This window comes from Petaurus breviceps, unplaced genomic scaffold (genome assembly GCF_028583685.1).
Source record: "Petaurus breviceps papuanus isolate PSGF00001 unplaced genomic scaffold, PetGlider_PUasm1.0 129, whole genome shotgun sequence".
Classification (NCBI taxonomy): Eukaryota; Metazoa; Chordata; class Mammalia; order Diprotodontia; family Petauridae; genus Petaurus; species Petaurus breviceps.
In genome coordinates, this window is record NW_027185665.1 from 11959596 (window position 1) to 11969904 (window position 10309).

The 10309-nt window shown below is 39.0% G+C and overlaps 1 protein-coding gene across 1 annotated transcript in view; it reads right to left on the reverse strand.

Moving 5' to 3' along the window:
• LOC138173606 (netrin receptor DCC) overlaps positions 1-10309 on the reverse strand; it is a 1060615-nt gene that overhangs the window by 387137 nt on the left and 663169 nt on the right. Inside the window, exon 11 of the mRNA XM_069103651.1 lies at positions 306-454. Coding sequence (XP_068959752.1) covers positions 306-454 — 149 coding nt within the window. The remainder of the gene's footprint in view (positions 1-305; positions 455-10309) is intronic.

Consider the following 10309-nt stretch of genomic DNA (forward strand, 5'->3'; position numbering starts at 1 on the left):
CCAACAGTAACAATGATCTGTTACCACATATAAGAAAATTGGCATCCCTGTATTGACATTATTCTAATGCCCAGTTGCCTCCCCAGTTACTTGTGTTCCAAATAACTGCTGCAATCCAGAATCCAATTAAATTACTCAAACTTCCAATAACATGTATTTTAAAACTAATTAACTATTCACTTAATTCACTCACTTGGACTAAACACTCTACTTAACTGTATGAAGCTTCTGGGAGATTTTCTTATACATTTTTCCAGAGAAAGCACATCCCCACATGCAGAGCTGTGACACATTTTCTTGCCTACCTGTTCTTTTCCAGTAGAAGCCTCAGTGCAGAACAATCTGTAGCCTTGGACTGGACCATTTGCATAGGCAGGGGGTTCCCAGGAAATAAAAATTGAGGTAGGTGAGGTAGATATAGCTTGCAGGTTTTCAACTGGCCCTGGGACTTGCACTATAGACAAAAAAAAATGATTAATGTAAGAATTTCTCATTCCTCAAAAACGGTAAGATTAACAAAGTTTTTTGGTACATTATAATATATATGTAATTGTACATTTGTGTTTTATATATATGCATGTATATATGTGTGTATATTTTGAAGGTTCCAACTAGGTTTATTGCCATACAATCTTGAGACAGACTTTTTTTTTAACATACACAGGAAAGTTTGAAGATTTTCTTTTCTTTTCTTTACAGAAAACAATAATTTAGGCTATCTTGACTACATTAATGGGAAACATCTTTGCCCAATATGAAGAGTGGGCAGGTGGCAATGGCAGGCAGTGATCACACCTAGGCCCTTTGTTCTACAGGTAGCACATATGTGACTAAAAAGGTGGATGAGGAGAAAAAGAAAGTTTCAGCTCAAGAAAAGAATGGTAAGAAGTAACAAAAAGGAAGACCTTCAACCACCAAGATGCAGAATGCCATCTCCTCTCACCTTCATCCTTTGTTTTCACAAAATGATTGAAAAGGTAAGGGTATTCTGGAATTTAATTTTGGGAATGCCCATCTCTAAAAAGTTTCTTCTGTTTAAAGAACATAAGAGCAATGAAAAGCTTGCAAATGCTGATGAAGAGACCTCTGGTCCTAGAATCCTTATGGATAGTGAGGAATTTGGGCTAAATAACCTTGAAGGATCCTTCTAGCTCATGATCTCACTTCTCCCCTCCACCATGAGTGAAATCATCTCCATCTTGGCCTCCATAAAAGACAAGGAACTCGGGAATTCTGGAGACAGGCATCAAGGACCTGGATGACAGAACCCAAAATGTGTGTGTGTGTGTGTGTGTGTGTGTGTGTGTGTGTGTACTTTTAAGAAGTACTTGTGCTGTATACTTGTAAATTACTAAATATTGAACATAAATCTATAGAATCATAGCAGTTTGGGATGGGGAGGAACCTTGGAGACTGTTTTCTCCAGTCCTCTTATTTTTGCAACTGAGAAAACTTAAGGCAAGATGTAAAGCTATTTCCTTTACAGGTATTCCTAAGTTCTCCTAACACCCAGTTTGTTGTGCTTCCTACCACATCACATTGACTCTCAAGTCCAGAATCTGACTACTTAGTGTTAGAGAAGATCTATTTAGCAATGTTATGAATTAGGATTTTATTTATATGTCCAACATGAAATATTAGTCTAATGGCCAGAGAGTCAGCATTAGTGTCAGAATTACCTGGGTTCAAGTCCAGTCTTCTGACACATACTGTCTGTGTGTTCTAAAGGAAGTCATTTACCCTCTCAGTACCCCAAACAATCCTCTAAGCCTAAGTTGTTGAGTTGCTTTGATAGAGTTTCTTCACTGGGTAGCTCCTTGAACCAAAGAAATCACAAGTCCTGACCCGCTCCTAACAAGATGCCATACATATTTACCATGAAATAAACACATTCAAAGACATTTTTATAATCTTCAACCATTCTTATATCTTGGCACTAGAAAGGGCTGGTTTACTGCTATAAATTACAAATATAAATTATTATTACTTATTGTTACTGACAGCCTTAATCTTACCTAGATCAAACAGATGCTCAACTTTTGCACTAGATATGAAAATAGCATAATAATGTATGACTGTGTTAAGTGGGTTTTGGTCAATTAAATATTTTGCTGAATATTCTTCTTTAGTTTAGGTCTTTCTGCTACAGGAAAGAAGAAAACTATTAGAGGTTTCCTTGAAGGTTTTCATCTCAACAGCTTTCCCTAGACTACTGGTTTTTATAATGTCTCCCATGGACTTAACCTGTCTGATATGCAATTATCTCTTCCACATTGTGGCGGTTAGGTGTGTGATGCCCCTGAGATATGGAAAATCATGTAAAACTTTTTGGCTCTTCCTTTGTATTAGAGAAGAAGTCTGATTTCCCTTTTTCTTTCATGGGGTGTTTACAGTATCTTATTGTAAATTTTGGGTTAAATATTTGTTCATGGGCTCTTTGTCATCTGTTGGCCTTCATGTATTATCTGTGACTTCCACAAACTCCAAAAAATTCCCCATAACATATGGGAAAACACCCATAGCACATTGAAACTGCAATGAAGAAAGCCACAATGTGGAAGGGATAACTTTTTAAAAACACTGTTTACACTTGAATGAAATTCTTACTTTGCATCACCATCAAGACCATCTACAACACCAAGTCAAGGATCGGGACTTATGGAAATAAAACACGATGCATATGACCACCTACAATGTATACACACACACCTACACACCTAGGTTCACATACTCAAACACACGCCCACATAACCCTCAAGATGCTTCTTTAAGCTCACTGTCTTTCGACAGGGGATGGTTTTCCCAAGATTGTCTGGCCCCTGGTACTCTTCTAGTAGGAGAGGATGGCACTTCTGAGACATAACCTTTGACCTCTCCCCACAGAGCTGCTGGAGGCGGTCAGGGTAATGACGACCTAAAATCTAACTTGAAAGGGTGATGGTCTTATCTTACTATGGTTTTCTTCCTCCAATTAGATTTTGGGTCATTGTCAATGGGAAAAAATACACATTCCATTTGAGGAAGGGGACAAAGAGAATAGTTAATATAGACACTGGTGCTGCTCATTTAATAATGGGATTAAGCTGCTGGAATATAACATTTTTTAAAAAGTGTCCATCCATAATTTTCAAGAGAGATTTCAAGATCCTTGACTGTGATTACCTTCAAGGGATCAATGGGAAGACTTCAAAGATAAATTGGTGCAGCTTTTGACTTCTGACCAAAGTTGAGAACAAGAAAAGAGGAGATGTGGAGTAGAAGGAATGGGCTAGGTCAGGAACTTCAGTGGGGTATGGAAATTTATGGCAAATCCCACCTCCAGGTTTCCCCAGCCTACTGATTTACACAACTGGGATTTATATTCCGTTTTAAATTTTACAAAGCACTTTATAAAAATGCTCTCAATTTATTCTCACAATTACCATGTAGGTAGGTGCTATTTGTATACACATTTTACAGATAAGGAAATTGAGACTGAAAGAAATTAAATGAGAACTGAAGACATCCTAATTCCAAGTCCAACTCTCTGTTAGTGTACCACCTAGTTTCCTATGCAGGTTGCTTCATGTTAACCACTAGTGTTTTGATACAATCATACCAGGAAAAGGGCAGCCCATTCCATTGGAACTCCAACTTGAAGCCCATTGTACAGTCACCTGCCCTTACGCCCTATACCCCTGTAAAAGATAGAGAGCAGAGAAGAAGCAGCCAGTGTAGTCCTGGAGGAAGTTGTAGTGTTGATCTCTTGATCCCCAGAACATGAAGGAGATCCAAGAGGAGGAAGACGAGAACTGGGAGATGGGTATGGTGCCATATGTGAACAAATTCTGGAGCCAACCTGAAGAAAGACAGGAGCCCACAGGACAGAAGGTGAGGCCAGGAGGACTCTGAGAATTCTAGACTCCAGGACTCTGAGGAAAACTCCCACTGGCAGAACTCTAGTTAAAATACCTCTGTTAACTAAACATGACACCACTCATACACTCGGGATTTAGAGTGAGCTTAATCCTCCACAAGGTTTAAAAGAAAAAAGATCAAATAAACTAAGGCAAGGAAATGACACATAAATTACCTGTTCAATTATACACTGAATGAAAGAATGAGCCAAGATTCTGACTCTTTGTATTGTGTGTGTATTTGCTTGTTGGTTAGAATTGTTGATTTGAATTTTCACTAGTGTTTATGGTTTTGAAAATATAATTGTAGCAAAACAGAAACAAAATAAAACAAAAATAGAAGGAAAGGATCATAAAGATGATTGGATGAAACACTCTCATTTCATCAATGTCTCAGAGGTAGTAAAGAATCAAACTACCATTCTAATATACCATCTTATGCCAAATCCAGTCTGTTCACACCTTCTCTATACTGAAGAATTGGAATGGGATCCAACATAGGAAACTAGTCAATAACATTTTCAGAATCTTTTCACTTAATTACCTGAACACTGAGGACAATGGTTCACCTTTATAGCAACCACAAGAGCTAGAAGAGTGATTTGCACATAACATCAGAGGGACAGCAAAGGTCATCTAATCCACATTCTCCCTGTATGTCTTATTTTAAAGTAGATGAAACTTATGTGAATTTTCCAAGGTCACACAGACATAGGTAGTAAGAAGCAGACCTGGAATTTGAATCCATCTCTCCTGATTTCAAATCCAGCACACTTTTTATGGCAACATGGGGCTGAATTGGTTGAATGAAAGAATCAATTAAAACAAAGGTTGTCAAATTATGGCCTGCAGGCCAAATCTGGACCACCCTCCTGTTTTGGCAGGGTCCTTGACCTAAGGCTGATTTGATTTGGTCTACAGATCATAGTTTGCTGACCCTAAAATTACATGACTGTAAATTTTACCAGTGTTTCTTATAGTAATACCGTTTGTACACTCTCTTCTCTCTCTTTTTCTCCCTAATTTTTTCAACTGATACAACTATTATCCATCAAGGTCCTTAAATATTTATATATATTCAGATTCCTTTTTTTCCAAGTCTGTGGTTATCTGATGGGACATAAAAAAATCTGGAAATCAGTGGTTGCATGAAAATATTCCACAAGTACAAAGATATATGTTCTGTGTGTAAATTAATTCATTTATATATTTACAGATAGATGTGTCAGAAGTACTGTCCAACAGGGAGGATGAATTAGCAAATCATTAATTAGGGCTCATAGTGCACTTCTGTTGTCAACCTGGCCATCTGTTTCTCTTGTCTAAGGTCCTCTATATTGATCTTGGTCATTATTACCTGTCAGTAAACACTACATGCTAATTTCAAGAGGTCCATAAATCCATAAATCATAAATCCATAGGTGAACTTTGCACACAGACTATTTAATCATAGAATTTGAGAATTGGAAAAGACCTTAGGGAACCTTCTAACAAATGCAGGGCCGCTTCTGCAGCATTTCTTTCATTGACAGGTGTCAATGCTTTTATTCTCTTCTGACACCCATAGCCAAGGCACAGGGTTTTTACTAGATGAATGGATGGTTGTCATTCATGAATGTGCTTTCTTATTCCAGGCTGTGGACACTCCATTCTATACCAAGTATAACTATGAGTGTGTGTGTATACATATTCATGCATACGAGCCACATGTGGGGTTTATATCTATACTTATTTGTGTACAAGGCAGTGGATAGTTAGTGTAGGGGGCCTGGAGTCAGCAAGATTCATCTTCCTGAGTTCAAACCGAGGCTCAGAAACTTACTGGCTGTGTGACCCTTGGCAAATTTAACCCTACTTATCTCCATTTTCTCATCTGTAAAATGAGTTGGAGAAGAAAATGGCAAACCACTGCAGTATCTCTGCCAATAAACAAGTGTCCCAAAGAGTCAGACATATGTTGGATAATAATTTTCTGGGAAACTATGTCTAATTTCTCCTAATTTTCATAGAAGTTAACTATTCAAATAATGCAAAGATTTATGAACAGAAGCATAGTTCAGGAAAGTAACCTATCAATCACTATAATTCCAAAAAACTATCTTTGTAATGTCCTAACAACCTTACAAAAATAGAAGAAGGCAAGATGGTGGAGTAGAAATAAAACTTCAGTGGGGCTCTGGCTTTCACTTCCCCCAATTCATGTAAAAGGGGACTCTGAACAAAATGTGGCACTACAGAACCCACAAAATGACACAGAGAAACTAACCTCCCACTGAGGACAGCCTGCCAGGTGTATCAGCAATGCCATATTCACAATGCCTATAGAGATTACAAATATGCTGATATAATTATCCATCACAAAATACATCAGGTTTGCCATTTGGGGAAATAAACTAGAAAATTTATTAAGATACCAAAAGACTGAGTCCCAAAACCAGAAAGTGAAAGCCATCAGAGTAGTTATGATATTGGCACAGGTAGATAAAGTAGAAAGCACCCACATTTTCAAGCCTTTAAAACAGAACAGGCTACCTCAGGCAAAGGTCCTCCTCTCCCCACTCACAGCAACCACCCAGCGCCCTGGAAGAGCGCTCCCAGCAGCTCCGGCCCCTGGCAGTCCTCAGCAGGAGTCCTTAGCAGAAAGTCCTGCTCCCAGCAGCTCTGGCCGCTGGCAGTGCTCAGCAGGGGTCCTAACTAAAAAAAAAAAAGGCAACCGCCGCCAACTGCCAACCGCAGGACCGTTAGCTCGGCTTTTCACTTTCTCTTGCTCTGCTATGTCAGCACGTCCATGGGGCATGGGAGATCTTTAAATCCCATAACCCTTACACCAGGCCATCAGGAATCAGACAGCACAGCACTCTGGGAGCTGAGCCCAGCCCCACACCGAGGCTTTAGCCTAGGGCGGGCCTGACCAGCCTCAGGCCGGAGGGACTCAAGATCACTATCAGCTGTGGCTGTTTCCAGAATTATCAACACATAGATGCCAAGGACAAAGTGAGAGATCAGTGCAGTGTGGACTTTGGGATCCATTAATTAGGAGTACTTAGGCCTTTATCCCCTGGAGGGAGAAGCCGCTGAGGTCTGTGTTGCAGCCACCACCATGTGGCTGCTTCAGGTCCTGGCCTTCATGCAGACTGAAGGAGAACCAAGCGACCAGTCTGAGGGGTAACCTCTCTTGCTTTAATCTGCTTGGATCTGGATTGCAGTCCAAGGTGGAGGTCCTGGGGTGTGTGACCACCTTGCCAGACTGTGTGGAGGTTTCAGAGAGGGCACCCAAGTAATACCTCCGGCAGCCGAGAAAACCTCAGTGTTTGAGATGAAGCCCACCTGTCTGGTGGCAGAGTTCTACTGTGGTAAAAAAGCCCAAAAGCCAAGTAATTGAGTGGCAAAATGAGCTTGCAAAGGAAGCAAACCAAGCAAAGCAATCCAACATTAGACTGCTATTTTGGGGACAAAAAGGATGAAAGCATGGAACAGGAGGAAGACAGTAATGTCAGATCACCTGTACCAAAAAATTCCAAGAAAAATATGAGCTGCTTACAGGCCATAGAGGATGTTAAGCAGCACATAAGAGAAGTGGAGGAAAAATTGGGAAGAGAAATGAGAACAATGCAAGAAAATTATGAAATGAGAATTAATTAAATGAGATGAAATTAAATTAAATGAAATGAATAATTAATGAAATGAGAAACAGCATAACTGAGGAAAATAACACCTTAAAAATAGACTAACTCAAATGGCAAAAGAGGTTCAAAAAGGTGAAGAACTCCTTAAAAAGTCGAATTTGCTAGATGGAAAAAGAATCTCAAAAACTCACTGAAAAGAATCATTACTTCAGAAATAGATTGGAGCACATGGAAGCTATTGACTTTATGAGAAATCAAGAAACAAATGAAAGAATAAAAGGCAATGTGAAATATCTCATGGGAAAAACCACTGACCTGGAAAATAGATCCAGGAGAGGTAATTTAAAAATTATTGGACTTCCTGAAAGACATGTATATACACACACACACACACACACACACACACACACACACACACACATATATATATATATATGTCTATATAGGAAGGTATATAGTCATATGAATACATATGTGAATGTGTATACATGTTTACATTTATACACAGATAAAGGCCACAGGAAGGGATGATACTTAAAAGGTGAAATTAAGATGTGAGAGAGGAATATAATGAGAGGAGATGGGGAGAGAAGGAATGGGGTAAACTATCTCATATAGAAGAAGCAAGGGAAAATGGTTACAATGGAGGGGAAGAACAGGAAGGTAAAAAGGCAAAGCCATATTTTCATTCAATTAGGCTCATGGAGGAAATGACATACACACTAAATAGGGTATCTCACCCTAAAAGAGAGTAGCGTTGAGAGGGGGGATGATTGAAGGGAGGGCAGGCTGGGGGGGGGAGGGAAATTGGAAACACCCACTTTTGAAAAGGAACAAGATCAAAGTAGAGAATAGAACTAATGGGAGGTGGGATAGGAAGGAGGGAAATATAGTCAGTCTTTTACAATATATCTACTATGGTAATGTTTTGCATAGCTACACATGTACGACCTATACTGATTTGCTTATCTTCCCAGTAAGGGGGGGTAACAAGGGAGGGAGGGAATGAATCTGGAATTCAAAGTTTTAAAATCAAATGTTTAAAAATACATAAATACAATTATTAATACTATTTTACATGCAATTGGGAAATAAGATATGCAGGCATGGTGGCATAGAGATCCACCATGCCCTACTGGAAAAGTTGAAGGGGGTATGGGAGAAGATATGGGAGAGAGCAGATTGAAGGAGGGGATATCCTGTGAGACCGCTATTTTGGGGCAGTGGGTAGGGGAAAAACATTTGTAACTCAAAATCTGGTGGAAATGAGTGATATAAACCAGAAGATAAGAAATTAAAAAAAATAAAAATAACAGAAGCCCACCTGGGGATAAGAAGGAAGGGAGGGAAGAAGCATTTATATGGTGCTGACTATGTGCCATTCGCTATGCTAAGCGTTTTCTGGATATTACTTCCTTTGATCTTCACAACAACCTCATGTAGGTCAGTTATTATCCCCATTTACAGTTGAGGAAACTGAAGTAGAAGTTAAGTAACTGGCCTGGGGACACACAGCCATTGAATATCTGAGACTAGATTTAAACTCACGGTTACCTGGTTGCCATAATCTTTTCTCTGTCTCTGTCTCTCTCTCTCTCTCACACCCCACACACAACACTATTTATATAAGGAACAATATTGTTCCATCATATATTTTAGCACCTTGGTGGTGAAGTGGATAGCGTTTGGAATCAGGCAAATCTGAGTTCAAACACTTGGCTGTGTGACCCTGGGCAAGGCTCCTAATGTCCTTTTGCATCAGTTTTCCCATCTATAAAATGGAGATAATAAATACACCTACCTCCATTGTGAGGATCAAATGAAATAATAATTGTAAATGCACAGAGTCTGGCACATAGTAAGTGATACATACATATTATTATTATAAGGTTTTATTTAATGTAAATTCAAGGAAGAAGAGGAAAAGGGAGGATACAGTACGATTTTTTGTTGTTTCCTACAAAGCATTACTGAATACATGCTTCTGAAACGCAAATATTCACATAAGGCAAAAGGGAAAAAAAATCTCACCCGTATACAGTTAAATAATCTAGAATGTCTTGGTTTTGCAATATGTAGTGGATTAAGGGATTAAGAGGTAGGAGATGTCATTTCTAAGACAGGCCCTCAATTGTGTGACTTAAGGAAAGTTGGTTAACCTCTCTGAGCCTCAAACTACTTGTGGGTGAAAGTAAGAACCTAGAAGAGGTGTTTTGAATTCCTAAACCCTTACTGCCATCAAGAGAAGTTCTCTAAGTCTGTACAGTCATTAAATAAATTATACTGCTTTTAACAAGTGGTATAATCATTTGTGCAATCAATGATTGAAAACTACCATGATCATGACAGTTTGTCATGAGAAATCAGACTGTTCTATGACTATAGTGTAATGTCTTCAACTTTTAATCAAACATAATCAGTTTGAAAAATGAACATTTATGTTCAGTCAGGAACTTTAACTTTTTCAGTATCTCAAAAACAAGCAAACTCACCTGGCATATTCATCGGTTCAGATTTTCAACATGTTAATACTTATTGATGTTCAAGAAGTTAAATGCAACCTTGTGGCTAACTCTAACATTCTTTCTGTCTTATCTCTATATTGCTTTGTCTTTCTCTGTGTATCTGTTTCTCACTTCCTGTTTTTCTCTGTCTCTATATCTGTCTTTCTCTGTATGGTTCTGTTTCTGTTTCTACCTCCATCTGCATGTCTGTTCCTCCCTCCCTCCCTCCCTCCCTCCCTTCCTTCCTTCCTTCCTTCCTTCCTTCCTTCCTTCCTTCCTTCCT